Source organism: Carassius gibelio, chromosome A24 (genome assembly GCF_023724105.1).
Source record: "Carassius gibelio isolate Cgi1373 ecotype wild population from Czech Republic chromosome A24, carGib1.2-hapl.c, whole genome shotgun sequence".
Classification (NCBI taxonomy): domain Eukaryota; kingdom Metazoa; phylum Chordata; class Actinopteri; order Cypriniformes; family Cyprinidae; genus Carassius; species Carassius gibelio.
Genome location: NC_068394.1, coordinates 24,970,440 through 24,996,575, shown reverse-complemented (window position 1 = coordinate 24,996,575; position 26,136 = coordinate 24,970,440). Strand labels below are relative to the sequence as shown.

The 26,136-nt window shown below is 37.9% G+C and overlaps 1 protein-coding gene across 1 annotated transcript in view; it reads left to right on the top strand.

The window, feature by feature from the left end:
* The window catches only part of LOC127946388 (regulating synaptic membrane exocytosis protein 3-like), a 19,093-nt gene extending 3,917 nt beyond the window's left edge, over positions 1-15,176 (top strand). The window contains exons 5-7 of the mRNA XM_052542931.1: positions 7,668-7,728; positions 9,490-9,686; positions 15,153-15,176. Of these exons, the coding sequence (XP_052398891.1) occupies positions 7,668-7,728; positions 9,490-9,686; positions 15,153-15,176 (282 nt within the window). The remainder of the gene's footprint in view (positions 1-7,667; positions 7,729-9,489; positions 9,687-15,152) is intronic.
* Positions 15,177-26,136: the final 10,960 nt, after the last annotated feature.

Here is a 26,136-nt window from a genome sequence, read left to right as displayed (position 1 = left end):
GTGAATTTCAAACAGTGCTCTGCCATACTGACACTCAAACCTGGCTAGAAAATCCTTCGTAACGCTTCAATTGTATTCTCTCTAAATGAACCGTGATGCATCTAATATTCTCTCAGCACCTTGGAATCACAGACATGTTGTAAAGCTTTACACTGTCTGGAAAAGGGCAACACTTCATTTATAATGTTAATGTTTAGCAAAATAAAAGATCTGAGACCTTGAAGAAATGTGGTACTGTACAGGTTTCGCATTTGGTTGTTTTAAACATCGTCTCCATTACCAAATGTGTTTCAGCAACGTGTATAAAATCTATCCTAAATTTACTATAATTAATATAAACAAATCCAGTACAACTTTACGTGTAAGTAAAAGTTTATTTAAATGCATAAACAATACAATACATGGAGGTACTTTAATGTAACTTAATTTCGGTCCTTAAGGCAAATTTGCATAATATTCATTATTTTAAAGGTGGTTCGACCACATTTGATAATGGTAACTACAGGTAAAATCATTCATGGCTCTTTATCACTGTGGATGGAAATACAGTTTCTGTTAAATACACTTGTGGTATTTGTATGGAATATATTATGAAAAGTAGTAGCAAAACGACACATGGAAAGGACATGTGCTGTAGGTCCTTAAATCTCAGAAGTGATTTCCTTTCCTTTCTGTTCGTCCTTTCTAACTTTGGTTAAAAAAATAAAAAAAATCTTCAGAAATATTCCTTAAACACTGCTACTTTCGTGTTGCACAGAAAATAAGAACAGAATGTCGTTCACATGATTTTAAGAAAGCCTGATACCTGTACAAGAAAATGGCCACCATCAACACAGAACATACTGCTATCAGAGCCCATAACATCAGCGCTCACCTCTGGCCTGACACGGCCCGACACACATATGTGCCACAGCAGGGTCAGTGCTTGCTGAGACAGCTTTGAGGCCGAGCTCATCAGACAGCATGCAGGGGAAGGTGCTCCACGGCGTCACAAACAGAAACAATAAAGCAGGCATGGAGGAACATGAAAACACATGTTTTTAGAGAAGCAGAAGAAATGAAGATAAACAAATGGCAACAGCAGTGCTGGTGTACACAGGGTTTACTGTCAGCACAGATTTGCCCTGACAGCTCATGTAAACAAAGCAGAGGCCCAGTGAGGCAGAAATGCACTACAGTAGACTGAAATAAACCACACTAACCACAAAGCATTCACTGAACAGCTTTAAATACTTTTTTCAAAGTATTAAAGTTTTTTTTTTTTTTTTAGTTATTAATTCACCCAAAAACTCACTGTCCAGCAAATGTAATATTTGTCATTTACTAAATTAGCACAACACGACTTGACCTGTTCTTTTGCAGTGATGCAAAAATAAAAATAAATAAATAAATACAACAACAATAAAAAAAAATTAAAAAAAAAAAAAAAATGCATGCATGCATTTGCAAATGCAAAACATGTATCTTAAATTGTTCTAGGTCAGTCAAATAAACAACAAATGCCATATGTATTGCTGATTTATTATCTGCCATTAAGTTCTGCAATATAACAAAGGAAACAACCTTGGTATAATATAAGGCCAAGGAATCGCTTTAATAAGAAATATCAAATAATCTGGTTGTCTTCAGCGACGAACGGAAAGCAATTTAACGCATCGGTGGTGGTTGGCTATTAATTTGCGTATATAGAGATGGAGAGGGGATTATGGGAGCAAGGATTCAAGGGACAACACGGCTGCTTTATGTATAATTCCGACTGCAAACAAGCAAGTCTTTTTTTTTATTATTATTATTATAGAACCATTTTTCCACAATGTAAATGCTAGCATGGGAGAGGTATATTATGGTGAATTAATAAAAGGCTCTGAGATAGGGGCCCATATGGCCTGTCCTTGGGGCATAGCATCAATAATGGCTGCCCTTAGGCAGGTTTGCACGCAGCGCCTGCGACTGAATGTGAAATATGTGTATACAGTAATTGGTTAGAAAGATTGTGACCCCCGTTTCGTCCACAATATCTTTATCTGATAGAGGAGGTGTTCATACCATTGGACTGCCTTTATTTTCCCCACATCATCACCATTACATCATAAGTATTGACATATTTCTTTTTTTTTTTCTTTTTTTTTTTTATGGTGACTGGAATAGAAGAAATCTGACCGTTTGTGACAGTGAATGTTCGATCATAGTCAATGAAGTCATGGTTTATTTTCCCCTTTGCCATAAAAATCTAATAAAACAAAACAATATAAATACAGATATAAATACAGCACTTATAAATTACTGAGAACTAAAAGATACAGCAACAGCAGATAATAATGCTTCCCAGAGGAACATTTTTTGATCAGACATTGCTCTTTCATAGCTCATGAGATTTAAATGAATTCTCATGTTACATTTTAGTATAAACTCTTCAGATGAGGATCAGATGTTTATTCTAAAATAGGCAGCAGTGATTAAACCGTTTATGTACAGTAAATCAAGTCCATAAATAGAAAAATAAACGTGGATAGCATAGAATGAGGACAGATGGTCTTCATATAACACTGAGCTCTGTAAAAAAAAAAAAAAAAAAGAACATTCAAATTCTGTTATTATTTACTTAAGCTTTTTTTTTTTTTACTCTTAAAGAAGTAAAATAGCATAATAATGAATCATAAAGTTACTTTTGATGGATTTGTTTCTTATAGAAACACATAGCTTTTCACTTCACAAGATATTAATATGATTACTTGTGATGTTTTTATCAGCTGTTTAAACTGTCATTCAGATTGCACCCTTAAACTGATAAATTCATGCATATGTACATACATACCAGTCGTGAATATGACTCACTATATTTCAAGTATTCCAAGTTATTCATTAAGAAAAATAAATAAATCCATTAAGCAAAGTATCTATTTATTCTGGACAAATAACTGAGATATAAAATGGATCTCATTTTGTAATTATTCTTTCCTAGTTAAGGTGTACATGTGGTATATTCAACACACATTAGCGTTATCTGTGATCATAGCTTTATTGTCAAGGGGAAATCTGACAATGAGGCTCCTTGGGGTCATGGGGTGCATACACTCGATTTTTCTTCCCTTTTCTTGTCTCTTTCTTTTCCTCGCTCTCTCTTTCTTTCTCTTCTGGGGAATAATCTACCCTATAGACATTACGTCTGTTTTCCTTCAATTAATTAATGCATCCCCAGCTAGTTAGCGGTAGCATTTGTTCCAGGACGGCGATGGAAGGAGGGCAAAGGGCCACCGCGAGACTCGGCTGCATAGCTGCAGGCCTTCACTTCCCAGCTACTGCGCCTGGACTATTTTTTCTTTTTTTGTTTTTTTTTTACCAGAATCCTTTTAAGAAAAGAGATTCTGATTTTATGCAAGAGGATTCTCCAGGGTTTCAATTAACTAGAGGTCATGCTGCAGATCCACGGGAAAAAGAGGGGGAAAAAAGACAGAGTGTGAGATAAGGAGTGATTCTTTTAATTAATATGGCCTAATTAAACATTTGTAAAATGCACTTCCAGCAAGCTCTTGTTTTAACATGGCAAGTTTGCTCTAATTTAGTGTTTACCACATTTTAAGCCTCTTAGCTGTTTTCATCATTGTAGAATGACTTCATACGAGTCCGAGAAAGTTTTAATCAGATTTTACATTGGACACTGTGTGGTGATACAGCACAGAAACTACATAACTTAGGCCCTGTTCACACGGAGATGCGTTTAACTGTATACGCATCAATTTTGTAACATATAGGCGTGTCGTCCACACGGATCTGGCGTTTCAGGAGAGTGAAACCAATATTTTTTGAAACTGGGTCCCAGTGTGGATAAATCTAAAAAAGCTGCCCTTGCGTTTTTTTTTTTTTTTTTTTTTTAGACAGTGAATACGTATATTTTCTGAAATTATAACGTCATCAGCCCATGTCTTGCCCCTAGTCAGACACCGCTACGTCACATAACAGCAACAAGAACATGAACAAACACTGAACAATTGTCTTTTTATTAACCAACATTAACAGAGGTTAATAAATGTATTCCTCTGTGTTCATTTGTATACCACACGCATGGTTTAAACGCATAGCCCAAGTCTTCTTCTCTGTTTTTAGTGTAAATATTTGGCAGAATTACAGCGCCGCATATTGGTCTGACATGTATACTTCATTGTTTTGTGTCATTTTGTGATTTTGTGTGGACGCAAATATTTATTGAGGGGAGGGAGAAAAAAAAGATCGGATAGGGAAAGCTCTGGCTTCATGTGGATGTAGCCTTAGATTTAAAGGTAAGGTAAGAATTTCACTGCTACCATGGAACACATGATAGATAAAAATTGATAGCCTGAATGCACTGTAAGTCGCTTTGGATAAAAACGTCTGCTGAATGCATACATTTAATTTAATTTAATTTAATTTAATTATCTCACCAAGCAGAACTACCAAAATAAAGCATGTTTTTCAACAACCTTTGCAAATGTCCCTTTTTCACATTACACCTCGCCTAACTCAAACATCACAAGCACAGCTTTTACATCTCTATAAAAGTGAAGGCATGTCTCACGGATAAACTTTCAATAAAAGGTTCAACATATTAGGAGTATGTTTAACTTAAAGTTTAGTTTATCTGTCAAGAAGAAACTCCAACTTGGTTGTGTCAATCAAAACCCTAACATTCCACCAAACTCTTGCGTGTTGTAAAAACACTGCCATCATTTACCCTGGTTTTACAGCATTGTCAGTCTCTGTTTATTTTGGTTACACTACTGTAACAGAATCGTTTTCCACACTGGCTATACTATAAGTATGCCATATCCCACTGCTCCAGACACATTGACATGTCTGTCATTTGGGATGGTCAACACACTCTGGCTCAGCCTGCTGCAGTAGCCATGGCTCCAAACTCTCGCTATTGGCTGGAAGAAGGTATGCAAATACTGTACATAGGATGACAGAGAGGTATTACATCCTACTGCATTTGGAGTGAATGCAATGATACTGTAGGGTGAACATTTTATTTTTCTTATTTATCTTATCTTTAACCATAAAAAAATACTTTCAACCCGAATAGAAAAAATCTTTCTGAAAAGAAATGCCTACCCTAAATTTAATATTTTCTGCACATCCCACAATGTGTCCATGATGGCCACTGGTTTTAGCAAGCTTCGACCAAGTGAAGCCAGTGATACAAGTTTATTGAAGGTTGTCAGTAGTATGTTTATTTTTGTTTAATGATAATGGTAGTTTTATTCATAAAATGCATTTAGCAATATATTTCCTTGCTTTTCATGACCCATCAGAGCATGACATTTAAAAACTACTGCAGTCCTCTGAGTTGCTTTGAAAAACACATTTCACCACTAAATGAGACCTTTAAATACCTTGAGTATTCAGTATATATTTCAGATAGTAGAATTGCTCTGGCAAGCATAGAAAACAGAGTGAGTCAATTTGTAATGGTAAAATCATACTTACAGCACAGGCCATAGAGCATGACAGCCGATAGAGCTGTGCCATATGTCAGTCAAAGAAGGGGCTGCTGGGAAATTTAAAAGCGATTAAGGAATGTTTGGTTAAAATGGAATGCCATGATGTGTGGCTTTCTTTCATGTCTATTGAACATTGTAATGCTTCCCACAGGGCACGTCTAATACAGCGCCCAATGCAGGTTAGAAACATTTTCACTCCGTTTTATGAGCGTTGTATGTGTGATAGGAGAATGTGTTGCATTTTTCACAGTTAGCTCCCATTTTCATTCACGTCTGTTTATGTGTTGTCTATATGGCGAAGAAAGCTCAACGCGCTGCAATGTAAGAAAATATATGCAAATAAATAAAAAAAAAACACCAGCAAATAAATAAATAAAAACATCTTGATAAATTTGACAACACAAGTGATGCAAATCATCACAACACATGCATATAAACAAAAAACGCTGCAAAATCATCACAACACATGCATATAACGAAACGTGCTGCAAATCCTCCACAACACATGCATACAACGAAACACGGTGCAAATCAACACATGCAAATTAAGAAACGCTGCAAACCTGCTACAAATAGCACTGACCACAATGGAAATGTTTCAAGGAGACCCCAAAAAATGTCGGACCCGGTTGGGATTTGCTTATCGTGCAGTGGCTACTGGTCAGTGGAGTTGTTGGTGAACTGAAAGGTGAGTTATTATTTATTTATTTATTTTTTTTTTTTTTAAACCTGATTGCATGATTACTTTATCTTTTTGATATTATTAGCCTAAATAAGCTGAATAATTACATGATTAAATGTAAAATGTTACTTAAGATGGCTAACTTTAATAACCTCAGCTAAATATAATTTCAAGGTTAATGAAAATAAATTTGTAATGCTTCATTGATTGTTTTTTAATGTGCATGTGCTGTGAGGATTTGCAGCGCATTTCGTTATATGCATGTGTTGTGATGATTTGCAGCGCGTTTCGTTATATGCATGTGTTGTGAGGAATTGCAGCACGTTTCGTTATATGCATGTTTTGTGAGAATTTGCAGTGTGTTTCGTTATATGCATGTGTTGTGAGGATTTGCAGATTTGCAAAAAAAAAAAACATTTTGTTAAGCATCCTTAGCATTTGTTAAGGCATTACTAGGCAGTTACCAGGCTGATCTCGGTAGTTAGATTGTTGCTATGTGGATGCTAGGGGTTCTTAGGTGGTTAGTATGCAGTTACTATTGTGTTCGGGTGGTCTCTAAAATGTTGCAGGCTACGTTGCACCCCTGATAATTTATTACTATAATTATTAATATCATTATTATTACTCTCCCTCTTCCTCTCAGCCATTTATGCTGCGGCACCTGTGGAGCAGTTGGGGGTTCGGTGCCTTGCTCAAGGACACCTAAGTCGTGGTATTGAAGGTGGAGAGAGCACTGTACATGCATTCCCCCACCTACAATTCCTGACGGGCCGAGACTTGAACTCACAACCCTTCAATTTCGAGTCTGACTCTCTAACCAGGCCATGACTTCCCCTCATCAGTATCTGTATACTCTCTGATTTGTATGCTTACTTCCCCACACAGAGACTGTTGGCACTCCGGGTGGATGCCCGGATTAATCGCCTTGGTAAACAAACCAGTCCATCACGCCTTCACATCTCTCCGGAACGGGGTCACTCGTGTTGAGAGAACCCATGCAGGTGGGTAGAGCACGACTATCCTGGAAGGAGAGAGAGAGGCGGAGGTCCCAGGGACTGTGTCTATATTGCGGTGGCTCAGTTCATTCCCTTCATTCATGCCTGGTAAAAGAGCTAGCCCGGTAGTAAGTTTGAGGCTACTATCGGGGTTTGGATCTCTGCCGGGAAGTCCTCAACTACATCTTCGACTCTCCTTCCGGTGAAACTGCATTGGGAGAGCCATACTCACAACTGTCATGCCCTTCTGGACTCTGGAGCCGAAAGTAATTTCATTGACACTGTCCTTGCACGTCACCTGAACCTTCCTGTCCTTCCCGTGTCTCGTCATATCCATGTCACCGCACTTTATGGCCAGGAACTGCTGCACGTCGCTCACAACACTGAACCCATAACTCTGCTCACCTCAGGAAACCATGCCGAAACTCTATCCTTTTACCTCATGGACTCCCCTGTCACTCCCGTTGTTTTAGGTCACCCCTAGTTTCTGCTTGACCTGTTTCTGTCTTTCAGAAAAAGACCATGGTTTTATCAAACTTCCCCGCAGAGTACTTGGACCTGAAGGAAGTGTTCAGTAAGTCCCTCTCTGCTTCTCTTCCTCTGCATCATCCCTATGACTGTGCCATAGACTTACTTCCAGGTAAGTCTCCACCTAAGGGCAAGCTTTACCCTCTTTCTATTCCGGAAAGGGAGGCCATGGAGAAATACATTTTTGATTCCTTGGGATCGAGGTTCATCCACCCTTCCTCTTCTCCAGCGGAGGCGGGATTCTTTTTTGTGGGTAAGAAAGATGGTTCTCTGCAACCTTGTATTGACTACCGAGAGCTGAAGAACATCACGATAAGAATACCTATCCTTTGCCGTTGATGCCGTTGATGTGTACATGTTCACAAAACTGGATTTACGTAATGCTTATCATTTGGTCCGCATTAAGAAGGGGGGAGAGTGGAAAACCGACTTCAACACCCCTAGAGGGCACTTTGTATATTTGCTGATGCCGTTCGGGCTCTCCAACTCGCCAGGAGTTTTCCAAGCACTCGTTAATGACGTGTTGAGAGACATGGTAGATCAGTATTTTATATGTTTACCTGGATGACATACTGATTTTTTTCTTCATCTCTCCAGGAACATGTGCAACACGTCAGACGAGTGGTCCAGAGATTACTTGAGAATTGTCTTTTTGTCAAGGCAGAGAAATGCGTATTCCATGCACAGTCTGTTCCCTTCCTAGGGTATATCGTCTCGTCCGAGGGAATACGTATGGATCCAGACAAGGTTAAGGCTGTGATTGGCCAACTCCAGATTCCCGTAAGGGCCTACAGCGGTTTCTGGGGTTCGCCAATTTTTATCAACGTTTTATTCGTAATTTCAGCCAACTAGTCTCACCTCTGACTGCCTTGACCTCCCCCAGTACTCCGTTCAGGTGGTTTAATGCAGCCGAAACTGCATTTACCAACCTCAAGAGCCGCTTCGTTTCGGCTCCCATCTTAGTAGCCCCTGATCCCACACTGCAGTTCGTGGTGGAGGTCGACGCATCAGAGGTGGGGGTAGGAGCAGTTCTTTCCCAACGTGCTGCCTCGGACGATAAGATGCATCCCTGCGCATTTTTCTCCCATCGTTTATCTCCTTCTGAACGCAATTATGACATTGGTAAACGAGAATTGTTGGCTGTCAAATTAGCTTTAGAGGAGTGGCGTCACTGGTTGGAAGGGTCAGGGGTACCTTCCATTGTTTGGACTGATCATAAAAACTTAAAATACATCAGAACTTCCAAAAGACTCAATTCCAGGCAGGCTCGGTGGGCACTTTTTTTTGGCCGCTTTGATTTTTCTCTGTCGTACCGCCCAGGTTCCAAAAACGTGTAGTTTACCTGAAAAAAATAGTCTTCTCAGCACTCGTATGGGAGGTCGAATCGAAGGTCAAGATGGCCTTAGAAGGGGTAACGCCTCCACCCGGATGCCAACCGAATTGTTTATTTGTGCCGGAAGAGTTACGATCCGAGGTTATTCAGTGGGGTCACTGCTCTAATGTTGCTTGTCATCCAGGGATAAGCCGAACCAAAGGTTAGGCAAGCAATGATTCTGGTGGCCACGTATGGCTTGCAACGTTCACAATTTTGTTTTGGCTTGCTCAGTTTGCGCCAGTGGTAAGTCATCTAACCGACCTCCAGATGGGCTTCTTCAACCACTGTCTGTCCCATCAAGACCCTGGTCACATATCGCTCTAGATTTCGTTACCGCCCTCCCGCCCTCTAATGGCATGATGGTTGTTTTGACCGTGGTGGACTGGTTCTCGAAGGCGGCACATTTCATTCCCTTGCTCAAATCATCTACAGCCAAGGAGACAGCAGAACCCCGTCCACTCTTCGCATCACACCATCAGATCATCACTTACCTCTCTGCTCGCTTCCCCGCAGCTCCTGTGTCACCCTCTCCTGCTGCAACTCTTCACCGCACTTCGGATCCTCCACTCACCTACCTCTTCCTGGACTGTGTTTCCCCGGCCAAGTATCATCTGTGTTTCCACCTTTATGTACTGTGTCATTCTTATAATTAAATATTCATTATCTCGCAATTGCTTCCTGCCACTCCTTTCACCAGTTGTTACACACTCCTCCTCAAAAACCATGAATAACCATATAACCAAAATGATATTAATTACAGTTTCACTTGCACAGTTTGTCAACTACAATGTGTTTGTACAGAGAATTATTGATTTAATAGATGTTAACCTAATTAAAAAATCAATTTCAAGACATTTTCAAAGGCATATTAGTGTTCAGTCATACTGTTTTGAGTCGCCATTTGATGCCCGATATGAATCCTACAGAAAAATAATTTGAGAATCACTGGTTCTAATCTGTGTGTGTGCGTGTGAGTGTGAGGTTGTCATTTCAGAGTCGTGCATGCCCTAAGCAGTGAGTGTGTGTTGTGGTGAGGCAGTGCTCACTAATTAGATGATCGCTATCCTCAGTGCCATAATCATGTGCATCTGGGTCCAGCAATTACTTAATATGATATATTAACATATTCCTAGCAGGCGCGTCAGAGGAGGTCGCTCATAGGAGACAAATTATCCAAATTAATTTCTAATTTAAAATCCTCTGCCTTTTATTATAAGCTGTGGGCGCCCCTCCATATAAAAAAAAAAAAAAAGAAAAGAAAGAAAGAAGAGAGAGAGTGAAGGATATCCGGGGAGGTTTTAATGATGGGGCTGGTCTTTGCCCACAAACCAAATGAATAAACAGAAGGAAGAACTAGAGGAAGATAGAGACATGGAACTGTGCATGGACGGATGGATGAGCAGTTTGGAGCTGTTCATTCTTGTGTAAAAATCGAATGACAGGGAATGAATTATATGTTTAGAAACAGACAGGCAAATATTCACCAATTAGGGCTAAGAATCATGAACAGAATATTATGCGTGTCATGCTTAATTTTTGCCCCCAAAAATTTAAGAAATAATAATAATAATAAAAATCTAAGAGGACGTTTGAGTTCAAAAATGACTTTCTCAAGAGCCAAAGGGGATGAGACTTCAGGAGTCAAATATGTTACAGAGCTAAATATGTGGTCAGATAGATAGATAGATAGATACTTACAAAGCTTAACTACGAGCATGTTCATGCGCTTAAACTCTAAAGAACTATACCCAACATGAAAAAAAAAAAAAAATCGCATAAAATGAAAGGTATGAGAGTAATAATCTCCCTGGTGATTGCAGGAGTTTAGGATGTGTGGAATTGTGTGTATGAAAATTGTGCGTACCCGCATGTGTGTAGAGGAGTAATTAACAGTAAATGGTGTTGTGTAGGCTAGGTTAGACCTGCTTGTTAGCATATTTAGCTGGAGGTACAGAGTCATATTGAGAAATAAACTGTAATGAGAAGTGTAACTGCCATGTCAATGAAACATAAATTATGTGTTTAATGAGAATGTGGTCAACATGCCTAGACCAATAGCAGTGAACTGCCTAAAACAAGTAAAATCATGCAGTGGCTAATATGATTAAATAACTATGCACACAGTAGATCAAATCTAAAAACCACAACTGAGCTCCAGAAAAAACATTTCATCCATGATATGGAAGCGACACAGAATTCCTCTTCTATTATATTCAATGTCATGTCAGGTTTGAGGAGACTTTGAGAGTGAGACAGTAACCAAAGACAGCTGAAAGGATGGATAAAACAGATGTGTAGATTATTATTATTATTATTTGTATGGCAGGAAGATTTTAAGCCTCACCAAGGCTACATTGTGTGTTTTTTTATCTATTTCTTTCTTTCTTTCTTTCTTTCTTTCTTTCTTTCTTTCTTTCTTTCTTTCTTTCTTTCTTTCTTTCTTTCCCCAGAATTCTTTGGTGAACAGAAAGTTAGAAAGAACAGCATGTATTTGAATATTAAACATTTTGCAACATTATAAATGTTTTATTTATTTATTATGAGTTTATTGTTCTAGCTAAAAAAAATATTAATAATAAAATAAAATACAAATAAAAACCTTGTTAACACTTTATTTCAAGGATAGTATGCATATTAGCATTCATATTATAGCATATTGGCTGATTATTATTACTTTAACACATTTTAATGTCTTATTCATGACAATATTTTAGATCCTGTAACCCTACCTCATACCTAAACTTAAAACCTTACTAATTATAAATATGCAGAAAATTAGGGGTTAATTTTGGGAAAACTCTTAATAGTGAATATGTGTTCCCTATTCCAGTGAACAAAGCCACTGTCTGTGAAGCTAACAAGCTTAATAGTTTTATACTGTCTGTAAAAGCTTTAAAGAAACTAAGAGAGAAAAAAAGATATTAAACTGCATACAGTAGAAAAGAGAGGATCCCAAAATATATGTGGAAACTGTGATAATAAAAAAAATTAATAAATAACTGCATTTGAGATTTGAGCTAGCCAGTGGCCCTCACCCCGTGACACACCAGTGATATGGTATTCATCAGACTCTGAGCTCATATCTCAGCAAAGGAAGAGAGAGAGAGACGGGTGCCCTGAGGGCAGAGAGCTCAGAGAGATACTGTAGACGGCATGCGTGTGACTGTCAGGCACAGTCACACAGGTATATTGTGATATGATTTAATGTGATAATAACCTCCACTTTGCCAGACAGATGATGTTTCCTCACGCTGGCCGAGACTTAATGAATGATACATTAGTAAACACTGCCGGAAACGTTATTAGAGCGGAAGTCGTGCTGCTCCGTACAGGAGGGGTGAGCCACTGAAAAGATGAGTACGCAAATGTGTCTTCCATGGCCCTCATCTGTTTTGTCAGCCTCAAACCGTATTTAAAGTGGCTTTACACGGCAGAGGAGAAAACTGCAGGAATCACACGCAAATGCTAAACAAACACATGACTGCTGCTTTTTACTATGCTTTTTTATACACAATTTGGTGTATATAAATTCATACAACATTGTTTTCAAACAATGAGCCATTATCCTTATTTTTTTAGTCATTTTATTAATTTAATTAAAGGGTATAGAGGGAATAATAAACAAACTGTGAATGGTGTTTAATGCTGACTCATGGACAGCATTGGTGATGTTATTAATTACAACAGAAAATCATTTCAACTAACACACAATTTAATTTACAGGAATTCACATACAGTGAAAGTTATAAGCAGCATGTACCAAGATATTATACAAAATCCTTTCTTTAAGGGAGTGTCCACACTTTTGTTTGATTAAGATGAACTGGTGCGATTGTACTGTTAATTGCAGTTCAGTCATGACTGATGCTGATCATTGCTGCTGCTGTTGGTTATTGCTGTAGTTGTAGATTATTGCTGCTGCGGCAAGCAAGTACAGGAACCTGCTACTGCCAATGCATATGGCGATACGCTGCCATGAGTATTTAAGACATGCAGCTGCTGCACAAATAGCATAAAAATAACTCATAGCAGATCTATACAGGTGGAGCTGGGGGAGGTGGAAGGTTTTGGAGAACTCTGAAAGTGCTCTGCAGGAACTTTGAGTGAATACTAGCCAGCCATTTAAGTACAAGGCAGTAAGCTCATTGGCTGCATGAACCAATCAGCTTGGCCAAGTCATTTAACTCTCTGACTATCATCAGTTAAGTTAACACACCATCAGCCAGTGCCATCTAGAGTTTTATGACCGAACTATATAATTTCATTTGGATAATTGTGAAGGCTGTCATCCAAAAATTGATCCTCTCCAAACAAGTGCTTCCACGCAAACTCTGGTGCAGTTTGACTCAAATATGACCATAACATGGACATGTGACATATGAAAAATCCAAAGGTAGGTTTGGTAAGTTTCCAAAATATACATCATAAAAGCTGTCTGAACAGATAGTGACATTATACTTATGCTTTTATTTTGTATCTTTATGTTTTGTGTGAAAATAGTGTGAATGCTAAGCGGATCAGGATTAAATGCATGAGTTTCTCTTTTGGTACGGACCATGTAAATCATGTAATTAATGAATCATATGAAACTAACATAGCTGCTGGATTGATATGATTATGACAGTTAAAATGTAAATATATAATTACCTTTTTTGGTAACACTTTATTTTAAGATGTTCGTGTTACATACGTACTATTAGAATAACAAGTAATTATGCATCATTACATACAAGTAACCCTTAGCCAAACCCAAATCCTAACCCTAACCATTTAATGTACTTACTCAGTGTTACTCAGTACTTACATGTATAATTATACTGTAACAAGGACACCTTAAAATATTTTTTTTTTTTTTTTTTTTTTTTTTTTTTGGTGGTGGGAGGGGGGTGACTAGAAATTATTTTGCTGAGCACAAAGATCAAGTTTAAACCCAAGTATTGCTTTTAAAGTTTGTATACCTCAGCAAAGTACACAAGTATTTTGGACAAAAACCCCTCAATTTTCCATCAAGTAAGCAAAAAAAAAAAAAAAAAACTTTAAATTAGTTTGTGTGATGTCTCTCTGGTATTATGTATATGGGAAGTAGCATCACAAACAGCTACAAAGTCAGCAAGCTGAGAGTATCAGGTCAGATGTAGTGAAACTATTACATCCCAACCAGGACAAAATGAGGTGAGTGAGGATGTGCTCACCTTCATCTGAGAGAAAGAAAGAGGCAGAGTTTTGAGCTAGTGAGGTGCAAAAGGTCACATGATAGCTTCTATATTAAGTTGGGACAAAGAGTACAACAAGGGCAAAGAGGAGATCAAGAAACAGAGCAGCACAAAATAACTGCCGCTGTGAACTGCTGAATGAATTAACTCTACATTAAACATGCAGCATCAAAACAGTAACACTAATCATGTATTTCTGTCCCTGCACATACAGTATATATACTGCTATAATCACAGGGTTTGGTTTGATTGGCTCACATGAGCTTCTGTTTATGTTTCAGTGGATAAGCCCATCCACTTAAAGCTTCTCTATGCCATGTTTTCTATTACACATATCACTGAAATTTATGCAGTTGAAATTTCCTTTATAGGCGATCAGGACTAATAATAAGTAAAAGTCTTTATTAACAGAAACTAAACCATATACTTTGTGTTACCTAAGGACCGTGCAGAACCTGTGCAAGCATGGCTTTTAATGGTAGGCCTATGTTTTTGGTTGTTGTTGTCTCATACTTTTAGATATGCTGTTATTTGTAAATGCTACTGCTTATGTTAGCTTTTAATAAACAGTTGTATCCTAATTAAAGGTTTAATAAGGCAATTGCACAAGTGTCCATGTTCAATGCTTTTCATAGCTATGTGAACATAAGTGTATAATTAGAACAGCTCATTGTTGGAACTGAGATGAATGAGAGAGAGAGAGAGAGAGAGAGAGAGAGAGAGAGAGAGAGATGCAGAGTGTGTGCAGAGAACGGGGAAGTGTGGAACAGTATTAAGAACCGCTGCTTTAGAACATTGATTTTGAAACTTGTGAAATCCACATTATGTCCTTAATAGTGAGTGCATTCCATTTGCTGTTTGATGTGTATGGGTGCGGTGCAGGCCTGTCAGAATGCGGCAGAATGAGCCCAGGCTAAAGAGATAATATTTCAATAACACAGTGGCCTGATCATAAAGTAACTCAATGGAAATGTGTATGAGCCTCGGGCTACTCAGCAGGACAGTCAGCAGTCAAATCATTTCACGTCCCCATCTCTCTCATTCTCCATCCTGCTATCTGTCTATCCGTTTCTCTCTTTTCACTTTTTCTCTCTAAACCCCAATTCTCTTACTCTTATTTCTGCTCATCTCTCTTCCATGCACACACACTCACACACACACACACACACACACACACACACACACACACACACACACACACACATATATATATATATATATATATATATATATGCATGCAGTACATGCAAAATATATATATGAATGGATAAACATAGTTTTTTATTATTATGTATGCATTTATTAGTGCATATTAAGGTAAATTAATAAAATAAATATATATGAGTCGACTAGATCACATTTTATTTTAGTGTTATTATTAAAGTGTAATAACTTATTATTATTACATTGTAATTACTTAAGTGATAAGTTGAGCTTAGTTAGCTGCTTGTAATTATGCATAATTGACCAGTAAATAAATTTTACAAGGAAACAACAAAATAATATGTAAAACATTTATTTATTTATTTCTAAATAGATTTGTAACAATTTCTCTCTCTCTCTCTCTCTCTCTCTCTCTCTCTCTCTCTCTCTCTCTCTCTCTCTCTCTATATATATATATATATATATATATATATATATATATATATATTGGAATTGTATTGGCTATAGTGGTGTGTGGCTGAAAAAAAAATATATTTTCAATATTGTCAAAAGGCTGGAAGATATGAACATATTTTTGTTTGTTTTAGTAATTATATAAGCCAGTCCTATTAGTCACAAATTGATATTATGTTCAGCTGTCAAATCTCTAAAAACAGGCTATTTTAACCACATACGCTAAAATAGAAGCTTTACTGAGTTCATAACTGCAAACTGTAAAAAGAACGTCTTCCTTTGGTTAGTCCTGTCTTTAACATCATCCAGCTCCTTACATCTCATCTAGTTTCAGCCGTTTTGATTCTTTCATTCTCCTTTATCAGAGCAGCTTAAAGTCAGGGTATGCCACTTTAAAAGGGGCGAGACATCTAATGAGGCTTTGTGGCAAAGCTGCGGGCACCTGTGTTTGGAATTGAATGTGTTTTTTGGACAGCTAAGATGATGCTGCTCTGAGCCTTGCCCAGGTAATGCTGCTCTTTAAAGAGCGGATTTGACTAATGCAACCTGAGCTTGTCAATCAGAAATCTGGCTACAAAGCGCTCACCTCAAACATAGCAGGGTTTTTTTAAGGTTTTTGGTTGTTGTTGTTTTTTTTTTTTTCATGTTGAGCTTTAATTGGTGACTATAGATGACAGTAAACTGAAACAGAAAGAAGAAACAGCAGAGTTGGGTGTGTTACTTCATACAGTGCTCAGAAGAAATGAACTGTGCTGCTTACATTCTGCTGATGTGGACAGTCAGCACTGGGTACAAATTAAGATTCTTGAGACCAAAATTTAGTGGCATTATTAGCAGGTTCTAGTCCATGTATGCTTTTATGAAAAAAAATGTGTGCTGTATTGAATGTGCATAGGTAAGATTTAAGGTATATTTTTTTTCATAATAAATGTGCTAAAGTGTACTTCCTTTTCAAAAAGGTAGATATAAATGATTTAAAATTTTAAGAAAGAAGAAAAGTCTATAAAAAATTGAGCCCAGTATTTTGACTATTTTGACACATTGCACTGTGTTGTGTTTTAGGGTTAAAGGAAATGTTTGGATAACATCCTGGAAGAAAATTATCTGTATAATTTTTGTTTTTCTACTTGTATTTCTTACAGTATGGTTAAAAATAAAAATTCTGTCTCACATCATCCCAAACCTGAAAGTTCCTTGGGACATAAAAAGAGAATTTTTGAAGCCAACTTGATGACATCTGTGACCACATCTGTCACAAATCAGTGAAGTATTATTTGTGCGAAGAAAGTTAATATTCACTGAGAATCTGCAGTTCTCAAATCTCATTCCCAGTTCTAAACATTCAAACTACATGTATTTCCCTGGGTTGGATTTTAAAGATTTTCGGTTAGTAATATCATAATTGGTCTGTTCCGTCAAGTCAAGCCACCTTTATTTATATAGTGCTTTATACAATACAAATTGTGCTAAAGCTACTGTATTCTATAGTGTTAGACAAGGGACACGACAAACCCACTCCAAAAAACTAGCGCTGAGGGAATCCGACCATGGAGTCGGGGAAAAAAAAAAGTTGCACTAGAACTACAGCAGACAGATGGACAGACTACAGCCAATTGCCAACAAGTGTGGACACTCTGTGCTTGCATGACAAAACATGACTCTTCCATACCAGCAGATGGCAGTAGTTTGTATTCGGCATTCAAAAGGGGATACCAAAGCTACAACTGTGGCTATACAAAGCAAACACCAGCTGCGCTCATTACTAAAAAGATTCGTCTAGCATTTTTCAAGTTGCAAATAACACTTGCATCATCAGCCCTTGGTCTTCTTCTTATGGATAATGAAAGAAAGAAATGATACAATGACAACAAGTGTCTGTGCCTCTTTACTCCGTCATTGGTTTCCTTTCATCAGTTCCCTTTTTTTATTTCTGCTGAATAGCCAATCTGAGTTCTGTTTCACTGACAAGCTCTGCTGCCGATTCGATATGCAGAATCGTCGAGAGGCTAATCACTACAGAGCAAATGGGTGGAACTTATGTTAGCTTGTCCAGCAAGGAGGAGCTAACATAATTTTCACCCAATGGGTGGAGCTAGAACATCCAACCACACCCTAACTCTACCCATAACTCTATCCCTCCACCTCATTAGATGTCCAGAGAGGTGAAGCTGGAAGTTATTGTCACGGCGAGGTAGAGATGGTGCCGTGGAAAGAGCAAGGTCTGGGTCCAAATGCAGGGAAGAGACACTTTATTATAAAAAAGAACAAAAATGCCAACAAGGCAAAACAAAAACTGGCATAAACACGATCACTGGGAAACCACACATGAGTGGTGGGAGAGAGGAGAATATATGTGGGTGAACAAATGGGAATCAGCTGTGTGAGTCTAAGTGAGTGAGCAGATGCAAAACAGGTGTACCGAGTGAACCAGGTGTGTAAATGAATGTGTGAGTGGGTGAAGGTGATGAGTCCGGGAGAATGGAAGTGGTGTCCTCTGTTGGTGAGAGGGAGGACCACCGAGTCCGGACATGACAGGACCCCTCCTCTAAGGAACGGATTCCAGACGTTCCAGTGGCCCCCACCCAGAGGAGACGCTGTGCAGTGGGTGGAAAGGGGGTCCTGGTCCATGAGCTGGAGGGGGACCAGGGAACTCGGGCAAGGCCGGTGGGGTGGGAAGCCAGGGCAGAACCACGACCGTGAGTGGACAACGCCGCCACTGTGACTCGTGAGCGGCATCTGCCGCCTCCTCGGGGGACTCGTGAGCGGCACCCACCGCCTCCTCCTCGAGGGGCTCGTGAGCGGCACCCGCCGCCTCCTCCTCCTCCTCGGGGGACTCGTGAGCGGCACCCGCCGCCTCCTCCTCGGGGGACTCGTGAGCGGCAAGCCCCGCGTCCACTGGGGACTCCTGAACGGCACCCGCCGCCTCGCCGGGAACTTCCTGGGTCAGCACCCCCACCCTGACAGCTGAGCCACTCAACTCAAGAGCCAGGTTCACATAGTCCTCCAGCCTCTCGTTGGGGTGCCAGTATGGTATGGAAGATTTAAAGGGCTCGGCCAGTCCTCCCCAGAAGAAGACCATTAGACAGGTCTTCTCTGTCGCTGACTGCCGAGCCGACCCCACAAAGTCCCAAGCATAATACATCAAGGATCCTCCCTGCTGGACCCATCTTTGCTGCCTGGATTCTGTCACAGCGCGGTAGAGACGGCGCCGTGGAAAGAGCAAGGTCTGGGTCCAAATGCAGGGAAGAGACACTTTATTATAAAAAAGAACAAAAAGGCCAACAAGGCAAAACAAAAACTGGCATAAACACGATCACTGGGAAGCCACACACAACTCCAGGAACACTATATAAATCAACATTAACAAGCACAATTAATCCAGGCAGGCCGAGTGGTGGGAGAGAGGAGAATATATGTGGGTGAACAAATGGGAATCAGCTGTGTGAGTCTAAGTGAGTGAGCAGATGCAAAACAGGTGTACCGAGTGAACCAGGTGTGTAACTGAATGTGTGAGTGGGTGAAGGTGATGAGTCCGGGAGAATGGAAGTGGTGTCCTCTGTTGGTGAGAGGGTGGACCACCGAGTCCGGACTCATGACAGTTATTTGATTCTTCATTGATTACCACTTGGAATCTGCATCTATCTAGATCCAACGGTGCTGAACATATCAAAAAAACTAAAGCCGACCGACGCACAAAAACCACCTGACATTGCCTGACGGCCAACCATCAACTTGTGTACCAGGCTATAAACAGGAAAACAGTGTTTCAGTAATGGGAACAAAACTCAATTCTGCTGTAAATCAGCTCTAAAAAGAGATTTCAAATGGCTTTATAAGACTTGGCACTGGATACATTCTTTATTCAAAAAGAGCCATACTGAAATGAGACAGTGATAGAATAGAACAAAACACAGGTGTGTAAAAATAATTTTTGAAAGTTAAAGCTATAAACTGTTGCAGCTTTGCAGTTCCATTCATTGTATGTGTATATATATATATATATATATATATATATATATATATATATATATATATATATATATATATATATATAACACACACACACACACACACTGGCCACTTTATAAGGTACACCTTTATAGTGCCTGGTTGGAACCACTTTTGCCTTCAGAACTCCCTTAATTCTTTGTGGCACAGATTCAACAAGGTGTTGGAAACATTTCTTAGAGATATTGGTCCATATTGACATTATAGCATCACGCAGTTGCTGCAGATTTTTCGTCTGCACATCCATTATGTGAATCTCCCGTTCCACCACATCCCCAAGCTGCTCTACTGGATTGAGATCTGGTGACTGTGGAGGCCATTTGAGTAAAGTGAACTCATTGTCATTTTCAAGAAACCAGTCTGAGATGATTTGAGCTTTGTGACAAGGTAGATTATCCTGCTGGAAGTAGCCATCAGAAGATGGGTACACTGTAGTCATAAAGGGATGGACATGGTCAGCAACAATACTCAGGTAGACTGTGGCATTTTAACAATGCTCAATTGGTACTAAGGGGCCCAAAGTGTGCCAAGAAAATATCCCCCACACCATTATACCACAACCACCAGCCTGAACCGTAGAGACAAGGCAGGATGGATCCATACTTTTATGTTCTTTATGCCAAATTCTGACCCTACCATATGAATGCTGCAGCAGATAACAAGACTCATCAGACCAGGCAACATTTTTCCAGTCTTCTATTGTCCAATTTTGGTGAGTCTGTGTAAATTTTAGCCTCTGTTTCCTGTTCTTAGCTGACAGGAGCAGCACCCGGTGTGGTCTTCTGCTGCTGTAACCCATCAAGAGTCAAGTCAAGGCAAGAGGCATTTATTTATCATTTGCATAGTTAACACTGGGGAAAACTGGGCATTGAAATGCTTGTGACGAGGCTCAGACATACAATGACAATAACAGGATATAAACAGACATAGACGTACTGTACGTGGAGGGCACTGAGATTTTGAGTGACTTCAGTGACTATAGGCAGAACAGACACAGACAGAACATTACTGCTTCAGGGTTTGATGTGTTGATTGTTCAGAGATAGTATTCTGCATACCTTGATTGTTGTGAGTGTTTATCTGAGTTACTGTTGCCTTTCTATCATCTCTAACCAGTCTGCCCATTCTCCTCTGACCTCTGACATCAACAAGGCATTTTTGCCCACACAGATGCCACTATATATATTTATGTGCCAACCATTTTAAGTTATGACTATGAGAAAAAAAATAGTTTGGCACACAGACAACAACCTTAGTTTAGAAAACTGGAGAGATTGTTTTTTAAGCTTTTTCTCTTTCTCTCTCTGTCTGAACACAGCTCTTCCCCACTGTCTCTCTTTCTCACACCACAAGTCCCTGCTGAAGCTTTTATGGCCTGTGCAGCCTCACAGAGCTGCTGGATGAATTGTTTGATAGCCCTGGGCATGGCGCAGAGAGAGGGGCCATAAATAGGATTGAAGTTTAAATGGAATAATATGACCAGGGAAAACGGAGGGATAGAGAGAGAGAAAAAATCTGAGGATGAGGAGGTAAGAATGAGGTGAGAAGTTTGTGCACAAAGCTGCTCTCTCATTTACAATAACTTTAAATCAGGATAAGCATCCTGGGTGTCTGTGTGTGTGCACGTGGGTATATATATATATATATATATATATACTGTATATGTGTGTGTGTGTGTGTGTGTGTGTATATATGTATGTATATATATATATATATATATATATATATATATATATATATATATATATATATATATATATATGTGTGTGTGTGTGAGAGAGAGAGAGATAGATAGACAGATAGATAGATACTGTATATATAACCATCATGAAGTTCAGTTTACTCTGGAAATTAGATCTGATTTGTCTTATTCATATAGTTGAACTGAAACCTTTAACATTATTTATCCTGCAGGCTTATTGTGAGGTCATGTCTAATCCAAAATCATACAGAAATGCTAATGGAAATGTTGTAATAAATCAGGAACCCCAATCCTAATGAGGAACAAAAATGGTTTATTTTCATTCAGAACTGCAGTCTATCCAGTTGGATCCTGTTTGATTATATATTGTCAAGGATGAGTGGATGTGTATGTGGTCTCGCATTTAGAACAGTTCTGTCTCATTGATTTGTCTTGCAAAGTGACATCTGCATGCTGAAGATTAATCGACTGGACTGAGCAGCGCTGACTGTCCTTGTCACAGCACTGATTTAAACTGAAAGTCATTGAAATTAGAATATATGCTGAAATCTGCATTTACTAGGAAAGACATGACATCGTTATTATCATAACTCAAACTGACAAATTAACTGATGTAGTTAAAATAAACATTTGTGAGGTATATTGTGCTTACTTGCTGATTGCTAAACATTATTACAGCAATCTTGCTTGTTTAAATAAATATAGTTTAAATAACAAATGTCAACTTTACTATGCTGTTGTAAAGTTGTAAATAAAGATTGAATCATGCTTTCTAAGAAAATTAGAATTTAGTCTTTCTACTTTTTTTTTGTTTTTTGTTTTACTTTTTTTTTTTATCATGTTACTTGCCATTTCTTTGTATTTAATTATGAGAAGCACTCTTTACTGTAGGTGGCTTGTGACATCAAGTTAAACTGTAAAACGTTCCACCCTATTACTGTCAACTCTAATTTTCATAAATGACACAATTCAGTTTATTAACAGTTCAATTATTTATCTGATATTTTTTATTTTGAAAAAGAAAAAGGAAAATACATTTACATTTTAAATAAATTGATGTTTAAAATAACTTTTATTTGACAACAAGACAAAGACGCTCTGATCACACAAACTGTGTCCCATATTCCAGTTGTACCCAAATGAACCTCATTAAACGGGGCACGTCCTTTGCTTTTTGGCCAATTAAGCTCATTCTTCTGAATAACCTTGTAGGTTTGTGCTGGACTGCAGCACATTTTTAACACCGCTGATCTGTAGCTCCATCTTCTCTGCTATTAATAAAGCATTCGGTGGATCTCGTAAGCATCATTAGGGAAGTCCCCAAACATCTCCAACCTCAGATAAACTTCACAGTAAATTAGCCACAATTAGCTAACACGACATCGTCGCTACAGCCCGCTAATGCCATTACAAACCCACCCAATCATAACTTACAGTCTACTGGATCATTTCTCAAATCAATGATCATAGTAAGTACTTGTAAGAGGGCCCTTTTGCCAAATCAGCTGGATACGTCCAATTAAAAAGGAATGGAGGAGAGGGAGGCAGCCCAGCATTGATTAGCACTTAGCTTCAGGGCACCAGTGTTATTATGAAGAGAATGCAGCTCCACTAGAGTCAGGTTAAATGCTTTTAATTCACAAAACCTCCCACTGGCTCTCAAAAAGGCTTGAGTGATAATGATCACCGTAGGTAGAACAGCCACAAGACATCCAGTGTATCATGTATTCTGGTAATTGACCCAAATGTCTTATGCATTTCTACTAGGTTTTAGTTCTTTATTTTAATCAAATAAAAAGGTGGTTATTTCAATAGCATTAATCTTTTCAGCAAAGTACAGAGTGTAAAATATTTCTGTCTAATTATACTTCTGAGTATGAACTTAATGTAATGGACCATTTCTGAACCATTAACTGCATTTTATTTACAATAACATTAAAATATACTACCATTTAATTTTACATTAAATGAAAATTGAGTTGTTGTTTTTATTGCTGTTGTTTTTTTTTAAGTGGGGATGTAAGTACATTTACAGTTTAACTGTACTTTCATAATTACTTTCTTGAAATATGGCAAAGAGTTGCCAAATGTATTGACAAGCACTTGTGGTAATCTATGGTAAACTAATATATTTAATGTCAGCTCTTCTGAAGCTTGCCATGCATTTAAATATATCTGTGATTACACATTTATAATGTTGAAGTTACAATGTACAATATTTAAAATATATTAACTTCTAACCCGAACCCTAAATCTGTTGTATTAAATTGTCATATCAATACATATTTTTAGTTGAATTTATGGAAAGCAGTTTACTCATCTACTTAACAGAAAATAACATTTCTGTTTGTGCTGCAAACTCGTTTCGGGGGATTACATAATGTTAAAGGAGACTACACTTTGAAACCTTAAAATGAATACAATTTCTGTAGTTGTTTATCCATTTTGTAATATTTTGCTGTTCGATTTTCTCCTATGCAGTGACTGACAAAGCAACTATAAGATACAACAAAGCACAACATAAAATTACAAATCACATCCATTTTATCTGTTTGCTGTACTCCATATATTTAGAATCCATATGTTTGCAAGGAACAGATCCAAATTCAGCCCATTATCAATCGATCTTCATCTTCATTCTCGGCAACAGCGACCGTTACAGTTAAAGCATGCCACACATTCGTATTGATTCTTATTAGAAAATAGTGCCAGTACGCTACCCTCGAGAAACGTTACGACATGGTTTACGGCACTGATATCAAACGCTCATTGGTTCTCACCTAATTCGTCACAGATTGCGACATGCCGTGTTTCAGTTGATTGATATTTGAAATGAGTACCGCGCCTTCACGGAGAGAAGACAGATTCATAATTTCATGGATTATAATAAATTAAATTCTGCTCTGTACCCTATGAAAACGATTAACGCCAGAGAGGATTGCGACTGGAACTCATCATCATTTGAACTAGTTTTGTTACCAGTTTTTACATTTTCTCAAAAAAAATAATGATTGTGATTAACGTTATGCTTGTTTGTCTGTTATTCATTTATTTATAAGAGTATGTAGTTCAAAGAAATGGTTATGGTTAGTTTTATGGGTAGGTGTAGGATTAGTGGCTCAAAATATCGTTTTGATGTTAAATTTTCTTACACATTTCTGTATATTATGTTTTATTAAAATAATACTACAGTTAAAATTGTATTATTATATTATGATTATTATAATATTAAAATTATTATAATCATATAACAAGTCAACACTTATACAAAATAAGTATACATTAAATCATGACATGATGATATAAAATGCACTTTAATGTAAAACATTTAGTTTTACATCATTACCAAGTGCACTTTTTAAAAATGCCATAAAAAGAAAGCCATAAAGGTATAAAATGACATGAGAGTGAATAATAGATAATATTTTGGTTGACAAAATTGAGCTAAAATAAACAATTATAGTGCTTAAAATATAACACAACATTAAATTCTTATTTAATGAACTGTTGTTTAAAATCACATTTGCACTTGTGCTGTTCAGGGCAAAAACAGCAACAGTGTGATATCTCTTATCATAAATATAAGACAAAAACTTATACATAACACTTTTTGCCCCAATATCTTGTATTTTAGGGTCATATATTTGCATTTATGGATCACATCACACCATGAATTGTTGCCCTCCATCATGTTTGTCAACAGCCAGCTTTGTGAAATGTTAGAAGATGTACAGGTCTGGGGGTAAGGCCAGTGTGTCTGCGTTAAAATATTATTGCATTATTTTTCCATAACTAATTAATTAATGCCTAATTGACAGCCCAAAGATAGATAGATACATTTTGAAGAATATAGCTTGTGGTTCTTAAATCTGACATCAGGTGATTTTCAGCTTAAATTCATTTTGACAGTATAAAATATTCCTACTAATATTTTCAGAAATGTAAACACAGCTGTTTGTAAGTGAAGTCAAAAAGAAGAATATGATGAAATCATAGATCTGTGGAACTCGCAACGTACATGCAGCTTGTGTGCTCGATAAATGCTGAGACATCTGTGAAAGATTGCATCATCTGGAAACCGCAGCATTCCATTGATCTTTCAAACATCTGATAAACATCTGAAAAGGAGAAATTCAGACACATTCTACATGTTGAAATCATCTGCAAAATATTATTTTAATATCTGACATAATGCTTGCTTTATAGATGATAAAATGTGCAATCTGTTCTTACCCTAACTTTTGTTGTTGTGTTGTGCAAATTAAAGTTTAACTGTATTGTTTTCTTTGCATTGTAATTTAGTAAATTCCTCTTTTTGTCTCATCTTCTCTTGTAGGGTGTGGCTAGAGTTGAAAATAAATCAGTTCTAAATAGTGTACTATTAGTTACTAAACGTTTACTCATGCTGTGCGGCATCTTTTATTCATTGCAGGTATTTTTTAAAGCCTATTGGTAATTTAAATACAGTATTAGAGCCCTTGAGTGTTTCATTGTTTAAAGTAGTCCAAAGATCCATGACACTGCTCCATACCTGCACTG